Source organism: Vipera ursinii (assembly GCF_947247035.1).
Source record: "Vipera ursinii genome assembly, chromosome: 1".
Taxonomy (NCBI): domain Eukaryota; kingdom Metazoa; phylum Chordata; class Lepidosauria; order Squamata; family Viperidae; genus Vipera; species Vipera ursinii.
Genome location: NC_139512.1, coordinates 282270280 through 282286294, shown reverse-complemented (window position 1 = coordinate 282286294; position 16015 = coordinate 282270280). Strand labels below are relative to the sequence as shown.

Genomic DNA, 16015 nt, shown 5'->3' with positions numbered 1-16015 from the left:
TCTCTCCTGGACCTTCTCTTTATTTCTTCTGTGACACTGAACAGCTGAAAAAGAAACATGCTATACATGTGTTTCACCTTAACTTTTCCATTCTGTATTTCATATTCTTAGGTCATTGCACTTCAGTTCAAACTTTTCTCTTCACCAAGTTTAGTGGTGGGTAACTAAGGACGGGATGCAAGTGTTTTCAGCCCCTACTAATAAAAACAAAATCACACTGTTCTTGGGCTCCCTCCAGTGGCTCATTCAAGCAACATAATAAAGGTTCTGGAAGTGCATCGCTAAAAGACTATGGAGATTTTCAGTCATCCAGGTCATAGTTGTCCCAAAGATGCTTTTTCACAAAGCAACTGGACTTTCTTGTTTTGCTTTGAAGATATTTTGCTTCTCGTCCAAGAGAGCTGAAGAAGCTTCTTGGATGAGAAGCGAAACATCTTCAAAGGAAAACAAGAAAGTCCAGTTGCCTCATGAAAAACCATCTTTGGGACAAGTCCTGGAAGTCTTTCCAAAGGTTGGCTTTTTTTCACCCTATGGCCCTGCCCCACAGGACTTACCAACACTATCTTGAGAGGTATCGCTGATATTTAACCTCGAGTTCAATCACAAGGAATACAAACAATGCAGAATATCATGAGAGAAGAAATGTACTGAGACCATCATTAATGTTACAACATTTTTGAGTCATACATACATCCACAGGGAAAGAGAGGGAGCGAGAGAGGGGAGAGGGCGAGAAGAGAGAGAGAAATTTATTGTATTGTATTGTATTAATTGAATTTCTATACTGCCCTTCTCCCGAAGGACTCAGGGCGGTGTACAGGGCAATAAAAGCATTACATACAAAAGTTAAAATAAAATAAAATTAATTAAGCCCTAACAATAAATAATTAAAAATACCCCAACACCTTAAACCAGGCCGGCCTGTTCAAATAAATAGGTTTTCAGATCACGGCGGAAAGAGTGACGGTCGGGAGCCATCCGGAGCTCAACCGGTGATTGATTCCAAAGGGCTGGCGTGCCCACAGAGAAAGCTCTCCCCCTGGGGGCCGCAAGCCGACACTCTCTGTCCGACGGCACCCTGAGGAGGCCCTCTCTGTGGGAGCGCACAGGACGAAGGGAAGATGATTGATAAGTTACAGTCAAATAAAGCAGTTATGTGGGACTGATGATACATTCAGGCTTTAATCCAGAAGTCAACCAATATGCACTGTGCAGTCCTAACAATGCTTAATATAATAATACAGAGTTATGTTCTCATCAGCCTCAAAAGTCAGGCCAAAGAACACAACTTACCCATGTGAATAGTATGCATGGGTGGGTGTCTTTATCTAGTATTCCACAATCATACTGTATGCTTGATATTGCAGGCAAGATTCCAAGTGGTAAAAGGGAATACAATCACAGTTGCTGAGCAAAAGGACACAGGGATTTCAATTAAGTAAGAGGTGCTACCTGGCAATTTTACTTTTTTTTTGGGGGGGGGAAAGTGAGATCCTGATTGCAGACATGCTTGATGACTTACAGTGGCAGATTTGCATGTACAATAATGGGGAAAACGTGTCTGTATGAAAAATGCCCAAAATTACAATTATGAAAGGGCACATATTTCTGAAACCTATGATTATCAAAACCCTCAAAAAATATGCAATTTATGGTTCTCAGTGTCAAATCCTACATTAATCTAGCTTTTCATGTTAAGTTTAAACTAGTTTCTAATATTGTCCTCTTTAAAGACAACTGACTTTGGGGAAGATAATCTGTACAAGTGGATCATGGCATTGCTATTTTCCTTATATTCAAAAATATTTCTAGCATTTTGGCATAAACCTATATTAATGTCTTTGAAACATTGCCACCTTCATCTACAATTGCTACAGATTTTTAAAAACAAAAATCAGAAGATTGTAGCTTAATTACACAGGATTGCCTTTTGTGGAACACTATATCATCAAGATATGTTTAGAACATAGTGCAAGTTCAAATGAAGCAAATTTATCAGTTAAAGCTAGATTCTGAAAATCTTTTCAGTCTCTCTTCCCAAAAAACTGTACTCCACTTTTTAACAAAATTTTTGTTATACTCTCACCACTTCCCAAAAATAAATATGCTTCATCCTTATGTGGCAGAATTATAAAGCATAATTCTTCACTTTGGTGGCCTCCAGATGGGCTACAATTATAACTTCTAGGATAACTAGTCAGCATGGCCAATTCTGGTGGAGAATTCTGGGATTCTGTGTTCAAGGTTAGGAGGCTGGGTGTAATGCACCGATCTGTTTCTAATTTCAGCATTAAGAATGTGATACCTTTTTTCTTGCAAAGGGTTTTTCTAAGTTTCTTTAAGCTTAAGATACATTGCTCTGTCTCAAATCTGCCATTTTTACTGTATTATTGATTCACGTCAGGTTCTTCTTTCTTATTTAAACTGAGGAATATTGAAAAGACAATGGTATGACTCTCTGTAGCAAATACAAGAGCATTTGCTCTGATCTCTAATCAGCATGCTTTCAATACAGGCAGCTGCTCAAAAGATTCCCTTATTATAATTGTGGCAATGTACAAAGAAATTCCAGCATCCGAGGAATCTAATGCAATACTATTCTTCCTAACTCTAAACTCCACATATATTCTCACACACAAAAACAGTACAGGAGGTTCAGTGATGTTTTCATAAATTAATCTCAGCTTTGCTTGTATTACATCAAGCAACATTTCCTTTTTTATCTATAGCATCCCCTAGCCAATGCTGTGGAATATTAAAGCTTCTTTACTTTTTGATCATTTAATAATATCAAAATGATGGGTAGCCCTGATAATACTAAAAATTGTGGAACAGAGCACTCCTATTCTAAATGATAGGAGTCCTAAATATTGACCAAATGGCTTAAATCAATGTCATAAGGAGATGCAACTTCCTGAAATGGCTTCAAAATACGCTTTGAATTTAAGATTGTGCATGCTGAGTCCCATAGGATATCGGTGCCCAGCATTTAACATTTATTCTGTGAAATGGGCATTGGGCTATAGAGGCACTGAGCTAATTGACCTCAAATTGTTCACCCACCTGGTCAGCAGAATAACTGGCAAACCACAGACCCCCCACTCTTGGTTTCTTCATCATGGTGAGAAGTACTGTATTTCACGGCAACTATTTCCCGATTTTCACACAAACCTAACGATTACAAGCTTAACAGCTACAGCATTTGCTTTAGAACTGCAGCCAAAAAAATAAAAAAAATGTAAAATTGGGTCAGTCACATGATGGCTCACTTAAAAATTGGAACAATTTACAACCATAATTCCACATCGAGGACTACCTGTAGTACACAAAAAGGATTTCTTTTATCTTCGCTTTCTATGTGTATCTAAGCATGTGTTTGTGTGTATTCATGTCTATCACCACTCTGAGACCAAGAAAAATGACAGACAAGTTAATGCAAACTTGTTCGTTCTTCAGAATTGCTTCAGATGTTGCAAAATAGGGGAGTTTTCCACGTCCATTACCATAAAGATATTACCCAGCTATTTTAAAATATACTTGCCTCCATGAATTGGCACAATTATGACAACTAAGGAGAGGGGAAATGTACAAAAATTGGTTCTTGTATGCCTTGACTTCTAAAGTGGCCAAAAGCAGATGTATCAGATAAACCAAACTAATAGTTCATGAAACCATGTGATTTTTTATCACTGACTATGAAGTTTTAAATCCACTCTAAATCATACTTACTTTGATAATACACAGCCACTCTTTAATATTCTGTTACTGGGCATGGTGTTGTCTTGAGGGCAACAGACTAGTTTGAGGGGAAAACTTCACAGGGCATACATGGCGTCTTCCATTCCTTCCCTCCCAATGTTTGTAGCTTGATACAGTTAACTTTATAGTAAATCTGACTCTGCAAAGTTCAGGGCAGTGCCCTTTATACAGTATGAGATTTGTGACACCAAGATATTTGAAATAATGTGTCCTCTTATAAGAGAGGCCCTTTATTCTTCTGCACAATGCAGAGGACCGTGTAGTAGAGCCTTCCTCATGACTGCTCCTAAGGTCCAGAACTTCACGTCAGAGGAAGAGATTCAATACCATTTCTACAATTCTATTAACTTATTCAAACTTATTTCTACAATTTCTTGCTGGTGATGTTATATTTTAATCTGATGGGTACTTATGTTTTTAAATTAATCAATTTTCATGTTTTAGGCATGAAATTTTATTTAATTTGCATTTTACTGACTACTAACGTAACTGAAGATTTTTAATGAAAAGATGAGGTACAAAGTCAATTATTTATTTTTTTTATTTTAATTCCATTTATATCCCGCCCTTCTCCAAAGACTCAGGGCGGCTTACAAGCTTAGCAGTAGCCTTCATTCTATGTATATGCCTGCTTGTTAGGGCTTTCACACACACCCCAAGTGGCATTATTACAAAGTCAGCTTATTGCCCCCAACAATCTGGGTCCTCATTTTACCTACCTCGGAAGGATGGAAGGCTGAGTCAACCTTGAGCCTGGTGGGATGCGAACCTGCACTAATTGCAGGCAGCTGGTGTTACTTAAGGAGGCATTAGCCCACTGCTCCACCAAGGCTCAGATCTTAATTATCATTCCCCCTCCGTATAATAAGAGTACACAGAACGCCCAGTACAATTTATCTTCCATTAGTTATCATGGAAGGGTTTGTTGTATTCCTTTATATCAGGGGTGTCAAACTCAATTTCATTGAGGGCCACATCAGCATTGTGGTTGCCCTCGGGGGGCCGGGTGGGTATGGCCAGGGTGGGCGTGGCCTACTGGGTGGGCATGGCTGGAGTGTGTATGGCCTACTGGGTGGACATGGCCAGCTCTACATCATTGGCATCAAGGGTGCCTATGGGGGCCTGGGCAGGAGTGGGACAGATCTGGGTGTCTCTGGCAGAAGGAGGGTCTCTGGGCCAGGGCCAAGGCAGCGGGGGCCGTTCCCTCACTGTTTCCAGGATGGCTTCGGGGGCCACATGAAACCACTTCGTGGGCCAGATCCGGCCCCCGGGCCTTGTGTTTGACACGTCTGCTTTATATTCTTTTCAAAATAAGCAACGTATCTTGGAAATTCGTTTTAGTAAAGCCAGGGATATTTTATTTTCAAGGTTAATGCTCTTGGTTGCACCAGTGCCCATTTTTTCTAACAAGGCTGCTGCTAAGATCTAAGCCACACAGAGCTTTATTTATGGTCTTGGTTTAAATTAAATTAAAGTAACTTCTCCAAATGTTTGGGTTTCCAGGCGCCATCCAAGTGTGTCCCTAAGATTGGAAGGTCTTGATTGTGTTTTGGCTTTCTCTGTTCAACTACAGTGGCCCATCTAAACCGATGTGGAAACCATCCAGGGTATTAAAAGCACATAAGGTAAGTGCTGGGCAAAAAGAAATGAACCAAAAATAAAATGTTACCCTAAATATTCAACATTTGACAGAAGAATTGGTCTCAAAAAAAAAAAAGAGGTATTCTTTCATTCTATTGGCTGCCAAACAATAGCAGCAGTTGCCAATTGATATTACAGGAAACAAAAACAAAAAAAATAAAATAAAACTTGCAAATTGCATTGGGGTGGGGGAGAGTTATTGTTGAAAATATCCATTGCCAAATGCAGACTGTTCACTTATCCAGACCGTAAAAATATTGGCAGAGCCGCCTGAAATCTTTAGACTTTAGGCAACAAAATGCAATTATGCCCCACGGGGCAGAAACATCAACAACCGCACATTAAAATGATAATATTTGCCCCTTTCAAAAAGACCCTAAATCAAACACTTGCCATCTCCTGTTACTAAAGGAATACAGCAGTGCTACATATGAGAAACCTCAATCAGTGTTATATCATTTCTGATTTATCAGATTTATTCACCACAAAAAAAATAGATTTGGTCCTTTTTTCTTCTTCTTTGAGGGACAGAGCCATGTGAAATAAAAATCAGATTGTAACTAACATGGACACGTCTAATATGGGATTTGAAGAGCATAATATAGAGCCTTGGTGGAGCAGTGGGCTAATGCCTCCTTAAGTAACACCAGCTGCCGGCAATTAGTACAGGTTCGAGTCCCACCAGGTTCAAGGTTGACTCAGCCTTCCATCCTTCCGAGGTAGGTAAAATGAGGACCCAGATTGTTGGGGGCAATTAAGCTGACTTTGTAAAAACTTGGGGTGTGTGTGAAAGCCCTAATAAGCAGGCATATACATAGAATGAAGGCTACTGCTAACCTTGTAAGCCGCCCTGAGTCTTCGGAGAAGGGCGGGATATAAATGGAATTAAAATAAAAAATAAAATAAATAAAATAATATGCAGCTTTTTCTCAAATACACAGCCATTTAAACAGAAGAAAGCTTTGGGAGAATGCAACCTGTTTGTATGCATAAGATCCTAACTGATATGTGAGATAATAGGAAAGACTTTCAAACACTTTGAGTCTCTTTCTTTTCACTTTTCACCCTTTTTTACTTCCCTCTGGTTATCGCTTTTCCCCACTATAAACCTCCCCATTTCTCTTTAATGATACATCAAAGAACCATCACATAAAAAAAACCTAAATTATCTGCACGCAGAAGGCTTTTGGTGCTGTTATATCATGCCCAAGTTCGGTTAGAAAATAAACTTGTTGGAAATCCCAGAGATAGCACTGAACGAAGTGGAGCAGTTTGTTCTTTTTTGTGCCTTTATTCCTGGCAATTGCCTAGATTAGTCCCTGCAATTTTCTTGGCAAGTTTTTCAGAAGTGGTTTACCATTGCCTCCTTCCCAGGGTTGAGTGTGTGTGACTGGCCCAAGGTCACCCTGATGGCTTGGTGTGTAATGCAGAATTAGAATTCATAGTGTCCTGGCTTCTTTCTTTTTCTTATAATTTTCATTTTTATTTATATCTTATAGTTTGATAAACTAATAAAACTTGCAGTCACGTAAGTCCTGGTTTTTGGCCTGGTGCCTTAACCACTACACCAAACTGACCCATTTGATGGAACAAACCTCTTACTCAAGCTATACAACAGCCTTTTATATTCTTACTAGCCTTCTCTGTCTTCTTTATATATTTATTTATATCCTGCCTTAATTATTTTTATAAATAACTCAAGGTGGTGAACACACCTAATACTCCTTCCTCCTTCAATTTTCCTCACAACCACAACCCTATCAAATGGGTTGGGCTGACAGAGAGTAAAGGCCCAAAGTCACCAACCTAACTTCATGCTGAAAATATCTTGAACTTCCTTCACCTTTTATATTTTTCAGCCAATGTGTTCAGTGGCGGCTGATAATCTGTGGAAGCTGAAGTTAACCTAACTGCAAGATATCAAACTAGAAAGGCTGTTCCACAAATTCTGACTGAATATTAGAAAAATGTTCATACGTAAGAATAGCTTAATAGTGGAACCTAGAAACGTTCCACAAAGCGAGTTCCCCTTTGCTGACTATAGTATAGTCAAACATGGAGACTTTGGGGAGGTTGAGTAGTTTATCTAGGATTGGATTGTATTTCTGCACTGAAAGGATGTTGGACTTGATGGTGTAAATGGCCCCTTGAAATTCTGATTCTATCATTCTACACAAAGGTATATGTTTACTCCAAAATAGGTTTACTAATTATAACAAAGCTTACTCCCACATCACTGAAAATAAAAGATGTAATAAACTTGTGGCCAAGCAACTACATATGGAGACAGATGGTCAAACTGGTGTCATTGTGGTAGTACCAGTCCAGTGGCTCAGAAAGTGAAGAATATTCCAAATTTCCAATTATTTTCCTGTATATACTATTCTAATCTACTGACATAAATTTAAGAAAGTAATGCATGATTTAAAGATTGGGAAATTAGCAGGATTAAATACAATGCTCTGTTTATCCTGGCCAAGTTAGAGAACTGAGTTGGTAATCAGAGCTTAACAGGCCTGACAACTTCACAAAGGTCATTCCAAATTACCTGAACTCTCAATCAATTTATCATCATACCACTTGAAAAATGGTGATGAGTTGCCATGGCAAGCTGCAAAACACCAGCTAGTCACCATCTGGTGTTCATTATGCGCACAGACATAGAATTTTGGAATGACAGTGATAGCAAATAAATAAAATATGACTATTTGTTATTCTCAAGAGATCTTAATGTTTGCTGGTACTGTTAATAATACACTTCTGATTATTACTCCCTCCCATCTCTCTCTCCCTCTTTTTCCCTTTCACTCCCTCCCCCTGTGTGTGTGTTTGTGTGATTAATATATTGGAATCTGAACTGAGTAAGGTCAGTCTAATTTCTCCCTATATATACCCAGGATTGTAGACAAGACACTACCCTATGCTATAACAGAAAACATGCATTAAAGATATAACAAATGTTAAAAACCAGTTAAGAAGCAGTTTAAGGCCATAGTCAATGCCAGAACATTCAACTGGTTCTTAACTGACTTTTGTGACTTTCTTACTGAATCCGTAAATACATACACATGCAATCAAGCACACATGCTCACAAATAATACTGTAGGGTGAGTAGGGTGAGAGAAAGGGCATAAAAATGAATGGGAAGCTAAAGAATTCAGATTTATCAATATAAAGATTGTTTCTTTGATAAAGGCAAAGTTACCTTCAAATCAAGTGCTATTCTAATGATTTACATGGACATATCTACATCATTTTCTTGATCCCAATAGAAAAATGGTTTGTCCTTGCCTTCTTCCTATTTTTTTTTTTTACTTCCAGTCTAGTGTTCAGGCCAAGTACTGACCGGATGTGACTTTTCTTAATCTTTTAGTCACTTTGTGATGAACCTTTTTTTTAAAAAAGGTAGTAGCTCTGACCTTTACTGCATCTCCCCTATAACCAGTCTTTGTCAAGATTCTGGTTAATTTATGGTTGCACAAAGAAAGTTTTGGAACTGGACACTTTAACCATTCTTGATCCTACTTACGGTATTTTAAAAGCACTGAAAAGTCATCAACTTAAACTCAATGGACATGGTTGCTTTATAGTTGCTTTAGCTTTAGTTAGCAGTGAGGAGCTAGGCAATCCATCAAAAATATCTTTGCAATTAGCACATCCACCATGCACAAAAACCAAGATAGGGTTCAGACAAATCTTCCACAAAAGCCTGCAGAGTCTCTGACTATGCTTTGGGATACTGAAAAAGTATGATGGTATCTATACAATTCAAATCACATGTCATGCCATTCAGTATTTGCAGTTTCAGCTCTCAATATCTAGGAAAAAATGCCTTTTATACACAGCATTATAAAATCAAAATATGAAATTCAAAAACTATGACTTATTGGTTGGTCAGGTGGCATCAAAATCAAATAAATATGCAAGTGCATATTCATAATTTACATTTCTAAATGATTTTCGATCCCTTCTATTTTTCAGACTTATCAATCAAGCAGCTATACTTCACATCTGGATTCCCCAGAGTATAAATTGCTGGTTCCTGCAGTGTTTGTATTGTTAGAGTAACACACCTTGCAACTTTTTCTGTGCATCTGACATGAAATATGTCTACATTAATGAATCTATTTGATTCATTAAAAGTGTGTGATCCATCATTGGTTTTCAATTACTGTCTGCTCCTTGCCAAACCCCTTTTCCTGATAGGCTTTCTGATGACCACAGAAACCTTTGATCCTGCTTATGCTCCTTACTCTTTCTGACTGTTTACCTGCCTTTTTCAAGAAGAAAAGTATTAATAGGAACAATGATCAGGAGCACCAATTGTCACTACTTGCCTCCACATCTCCTTTGGGAGGTAGAGTACAGATCAGTCATAGAAAGAGAGTGAGGCAAACCTGTAACATGGATAGTGAGAGAAAGGGGGGGCACACCAAGAAGGAAGACCATAGATAATGTCTAGCATCCTGCACCCACAAACCAGCACTCATCTCAAATGCATATCTTAACATTTTTCTGGTGATGCTCTTCAATTAGTTGGATTCACTTTTTGCTAGATCAGAGTTGCTGGAATTTCCATATTTGTTAACATTCATTTCTGGGGAACAGATATCTAATATATCTGGAGGGCACCAGATTGGGGAGGGCTGGCATGTGTACCCAATAGATACTTAGTTACTTAAATCAGAATTACAGACAATACAGAAGCAAAGATTGCCCATTATTTCTGGAAAAGCTCAAAAGTGCATCTTTGCTATCTTTATGCGATTCATAGAGAATGAAAATCAAGCGCACTCAACATTAACCTACAGTCTAATGTACTTCTGTTCTCCGTACTGAAGCTGAATCAGAACTAAACTAAGTCAGTCCCGTGGGGGGAAGTATTTATGCTTAACTTTGTTGCAGAAGGTGGAAGCCAGGACTATAGTAAAACAGGGCAAATCCCTCAAATGTCAAGCATAACAGATATGCTGATGTGCTGTGACACCACAGACTGAAGTGAAAAAAATGTTTTCATGAGGCCATGTTCACAGGGACAAATGATCTAGCAGAAATGGTTCCATGAAGTAATAACCAACACTCCAGAACACTCTTCATGGGTGCAATTGGTTCTATGTGAATGCAGGTTTCTGATATCATCAGAAGAATGACAGTTCCCTTAAGTTCTATATTTTCTGAATACTCCAGTAAATGTTAGGGACCTAGCATACATCGGGGGGGGGGGGGGGAATCTGAATGGAGGGCAAGCCAGTGGCTGGTAAATCCTATGTTTCTTGAAATGGTCGCATTCCTAGCTTAGGAAATGTGACCTGAATACTCCACAGTTGGAACTACAATTGGATATGCTTCATGAAGCAATCCCAGTTGTCTGTCACAGATTCATTAGGGCAATTTAAGTCATACCCCTTACATGGTAGACAATTGTTGGGTTCCCTTAGGTAACTCGGAGCAGCATGATGGCTCAGTGGTTAAGACATTGGGTTTGTTGGCTGGAAAACTGACAGCTGAGGTTTGAGACCTGAGCATCATGCCATTGGTTGAGCTCCCATTTCTGCTCCACTTCCTACCAACCTAGTAGTCTGAAAACATGCAAGTGTGAATAGATTAATAGGTACCACTTCAATGGGAAGGTAACAGTATTCCATGATATCATGCTAGCTACATGACCACGGAAACGTCCTCAAACAGTGCTGGGTCAATGGCCCTTGAAATGGAGATGAGCGCCACCCCTTATAGTGGGGAACAAATCTGCAGGGACCCCTTTATCTTAGGTACCCCAGTGAATATAATTCATAACTAGTATACTGACAGTACCAGAACACGCAAATGTTTCAATTATTTCTCAATTATTAGAAATCATTCATTTTTTCTATGGGATCTCTTGTGCAATAGCAAGTCACTTTTCTACTTTGACATCATTTATCAAACAATGATATGACCTACATCCATAGTCAAAATTTATTTCTCTCCCTCTTTACTGTTTCCTCATCCCCTGGCTATGATCTCCCTTCTAGAAGTAGCTGATTTCCAATCACATTTAGGCAGCTGCAAACCTCTCTCAACCCCTCTGAAATAAGACTGCTAACCTGTAAGATAAAATTACTAAGAGTGAAAAGCACTGATCCTTTTGTATGACACATACATTTTTGTTAAAATCAAGAAATTTCATGATAAGGCACAAAAGAGATATAAATTTAAATTGGAGGAAAAATACTCTATATGACTTAATGTAAAATACTTTAAGCCAAACATTCAAATGTAGTACCCCACGGATGAAAACTTGTCAATGTCTACCTAATTTACTATGATCTGCTCTTGCAGAAATCACACACCGTAGTTTTTGGAGCTTCTTTAAGGTTGCCAATTGCTAGCTTTTAACCCAGAAATCGTTTCCCCATAATCATGACCCAGCCATTCTCATTTTGAGTTACATAAAAAATGATTGCCAGATAACATTTATGGTATTGTATAGCAGAAACTCTCATTTAGTGAAAGGCTAAGATAAATATGTCCATTTTATGAATTTTATAAACAAGAGGTCTACAATACCGTTCCTTCTCAGAGTTCCAACTCTTTAAGCCTCCAACCCTTTAAATAACCCCCAGATTTTAAGACATTTTATGAGTTTTAAAGTAGTTATTTAAACCTAGCATGAAAGAAGACATTTTGCCCCTGGAATTAATCTATGGTCAGCACAAAGTCTGTAGTAAACAGGTTAGTTGTGAAAGTTGATTTGAAAAGGACATAAAGTTCAACCTGAGTCATTTTACTATGCAAATTATTTACTTTACAATCAATAGCTCAGCTGCCTTTTAAATGCATCTTCTCTCTCAACTGTATAGATTATAACTAAGAAGGACCATTCTTATGGCTTTAATTTAGCCTTTTTTACTCATGTGATTGCGTGATCAAAGTCCTGTTGTTCTATTATCTTGATGCAGCTTATAAAATCACACCAAATAAAACAAAGACCAATCATGCACTGTATTGTTACCAGCAGGCTATATTTTGTTGTCAAACAGCCCTCATCAAAAAGTGTGAACTCTCTGATCTCTCCAGAACTAGTCTGTCCATAACTTTGGGTTTATATCAGGTTTATAATATTTATATTATTTATTACCTTTATATCAGTAAAGACAATGCTCTTTGCTAACACAGCTCATTTTGTGCAATTAAGGTGTGCTGAAAAAGGTCAAAAAATTGTAGACCTGTAAACTTAATAAGCACAAGGATTATCTAGCCCAAGTCCTAACGAGTAAAAGAACCTGAAACTTCACAAAAGATTACTCAATTAAAATGCAACGATCAATCAGTAATCTACCAGAGGGACAAAGCATCCCATTGTATCAGCATATTGCATTGGCTTACTTTGAAAATTAATGACATAAAACTTTAATTGATTAGACAATGGGAGCCAATGCAAAAAAGCCATTTTAATTTATGATATTGTACCACAATTCTGATTATATTTTGCTACTGGCTCACAAGTCATGATCTGTTGAAAGAACCAAAACAAAATCAAAAGTATAGATGGGTATGTAAATGTCACTTCATGGCTGCCTTTTTGAAATCAGCACGGCTGATTATCATCTTATGGACCAATTATCGTCATCTTCTCTACCTAAGCTATAAGCCAATTGTAACATTCAGACAATACCTCCAGGGAGGCTTTCAAGTCATGTAGGCAGATGTATTCAATTAATTCCCATTGGAAATCCACTGGATTTAAGCAGCTAAATCAGAAGCAACATACAACCCAGGCTTGCTATACACCTGTTTTTACGTTTGTGTAGCTGTACCTCTGTAGTGATTAAGATACTCAAGGATACCAGAAGCCACATATAACCCATTATAATGGGCCAGAAATGTAACTAAGAGATCCATTGCATCAAGGGCACACTTACAAACACAAAAACAGTTATACTTTTTCCCCCCAGCGTAAAGCTTGTGGAAGGGAAGTCTTCTGTCTCATGGCAGAGGGCAGTGGGCAGGTTTAGGAAAAGAGAGTTGACAAACTTTTCTAAGTCTTCTCAGCCAGTACTGGAAGAGGGGATATCCTTCCGAACCTTTATGCTATTGGATACTGTTTGTGTAGAATAACTAGTCAGTGGGTGGTTAAAGGCATCATGAATGAATGAATAAATGCTCAAGGGAATCTTTGGTTTTGAACAGTCCAATTAACTTGGGCATCAAGCTGGAGATAGGACATCCACTATTCTTTAAAGCAAGAGTATGTTGTGGATCTGAAAGGCTATCCAGGCAGTTAAAGGAAACCATCACTTTACGAAATATAACTTCTATAACTCTTAAGTTTTCCCAGGGAAATGATGGTTGGTCTTTTTTTTTTTATAAAACTAGCCTACTCAAAGCTGTTGCCCATCTACCGTACTGCTACTTCTTGGCAACACAGCAACTGCCTGGAAGTATTTTGAAAGAAATGGTTCACAAATCAGAATGATCAGGGTGCTTCTAAGCATCCCTGCTAAGAGGAAAGAGTAACTGAAATGAGTAAGAATAACTGGGGTTTCTGTCCACGGCTTCAGTGAATCCTCCGTGCCTCAGTGGGATAATGAATATCCATTCCACCCACCAGAACAAGTCCAAACACCTGATGAATGGATATTTCAGGAAATACAATCATCATTTGGTGCTATGCGAAGCCTATTGGAAGTGACTCAAAGAAAGTCAGTCATGGATTAGACATGAGATTCATTCATTCCTTAGACTTAATTTTTTAAAGTTCTACGAGTTTCGAAAGAGCATAGATAAGCACAGCCAGGTTCCTTTGCATCACCGTACCCAGTGGTTACGCACGAAGCTGGATCTTTATCAAGCCTATTCAGCACCGGTTTGCTTCCTATTCACTTTCCTTTTTTTAAAAAAAAATTAAGCAGAGAGCATCTGCCTAGAAAGTGAAAGTGAATCCCATTCACTGGAGTGGACTCACATCGCCAAGCAACAGGATTTCAAGTTACTCCTTCGCAGTAAATTGCCCTAAAATCCTTGAACATTTAATTGTATGCCAACTCATTGCCTTTTTAGGACCAGTGTTTCAGACTCTTAAATCTGTAGTTCACTCTGTCCCCTTTTCAAAAGGCTATTAGTTTGCAACCGGGAGCCTAATTCCCCGAGGATTTCCAGCAAGCTGCAAGCTGCCAAACCCAAACCACTTAACCACTTTCCTTGCACTTGTGCTTAGTCCAAGCACTTTCAGTAGAACCAAACTGGATTAAATAAATCCTAAACGCAGCACGGACGTGTCTTTAACCTGAACACGAGCTCAATAAACTGCATCTCTCTAAATTACTTTACAATACCTGGCAGAGGATACCCATAGGCACAGATGTTTACTCGGCATTAAATTAATCTTATTAACGCTCCTTCGATCTCTCCCGATACTCCGAGCAGAACTGATGTACATATCCGTGCCCATTAAGGCACAGGGAAATCGATGCCCAGTAATTTCCCCTTGGTTGTGGGAAGATGATTAATGAGAAATTCGCGGGGACTACCAACTAACTTCAAACAAGCACGTCTGTGCGCACACGATTTCTTAAGGATGATGCCAATTTTAAGATTCCTGCTAATAAGATACATATATACATTATCAAACCAAGGTTACCTATCCTAGGGGCAGTGGGGAGAAGAGGCGTCGGAAGAATAGAGATCTCCAAGCCGCGATTGCTGCTTTCACATTTTTAAAGGGAAGGGGTTGTTAGGTTTAGCATTAAGCACCGGAGCCCTATTTTTATTTTTATTTTATTTTTATTTTTTTTGCTTTAAAAACAAGCCGATCGCCTGAAGTGAGGATTTCAGCCAATAGGTGAGAGAGGGACGCGTGGAAGAAGCGGGGCAGACTTAGGGCACCGAGGCCAGCGAAGCCGCAGCTTCCCGACTGCAGGGCAGGTTTCCCGCTTGGAGAAACGGGACCAGCGAACGGGTGGGAAGCCGGTGGCCAACGCGGGGCGAAAGACGGCGGGAGGGTTTTGCTGCCCCGGCGCGGCCACGAGAGGGAAGAGAAGGAAGCAGCCCGGAGATTCACCAACCAACCCAGCCTGGCTGCCTTACCGTCAGCGCTGAAAATTTCTGAGCCGGCGCCAGGAGAGCCAGCTCCGGCAGCAACAGCCAGAGCGGGAGCGGCAGCAGCAGCATCTTCAGCTACAAGCGGCAGAGGTCTCCTCCAACTGGCCTGGCCCTCGCCGGCTTCCCTTGCCCGGCTCTGCCCAGGCTCGCCCTTCCTCGCTTAAGGGGGGGGGGGACAAGCTCACGCCAGCTGCTCTTCGCCTTCCCGCTGACGGTTCGCGCTCGGGCTCTGCTGCTTTGCAGAAATGGGGGGGGGGTGGGTGGTGGGTGGTGAGCTTCGGTCTCTCCGGAGTCTCTCCCTCGCTCCTGCCGGCCGCTGCTGTTGCGGCTCCTGACCTTGCGGGGAAGGCTGCAGCTGGGTTCAGCTCTGCTGTCTCTAGCGGCGACGGGCGAGCGGGGGTTGCCCTCCCCTCGGCTTGCTAGAACTGCCGTCTGATGTTCGTCCCGGGAGAGCGGGATCAGAGAGCTCTTCCCGCCTCTTCTCTGCCTTCGGCTTTCCTCCTAGGCAGCCTTGCGGGCAGCAACGCGCGGC

At 40.0% G+C, this 16015-nt stretch overlaps 1 protein-coding gene across 1 annotated transcript in view; it reads right to left on the bottom strand.

Moving 5' to 3' along the window:
* Nucleotides 1-15702, bottom strand: part of SMOC2 (SPARC related modular calcium binding 2) — a 132359-nt gene extending 116657 nt beyond the window's left edge. Inside the window, exon 1 of the mRNA XM_083366394.1 lies at nucleotides 15469-15702. Within this exon, the coding sequence (XP_083222520.1) occupies nucleotides 15469-15552 (84 nt within the window). The 5' untranslated portion in view covers nucleotides 15553-15702. The remainder of the gene's footprint in view (nucleotides 1-15468) is intronic.
* Between the last annotated feature and the right edge of the window lie 313 nt (nucleotides 15703-16015).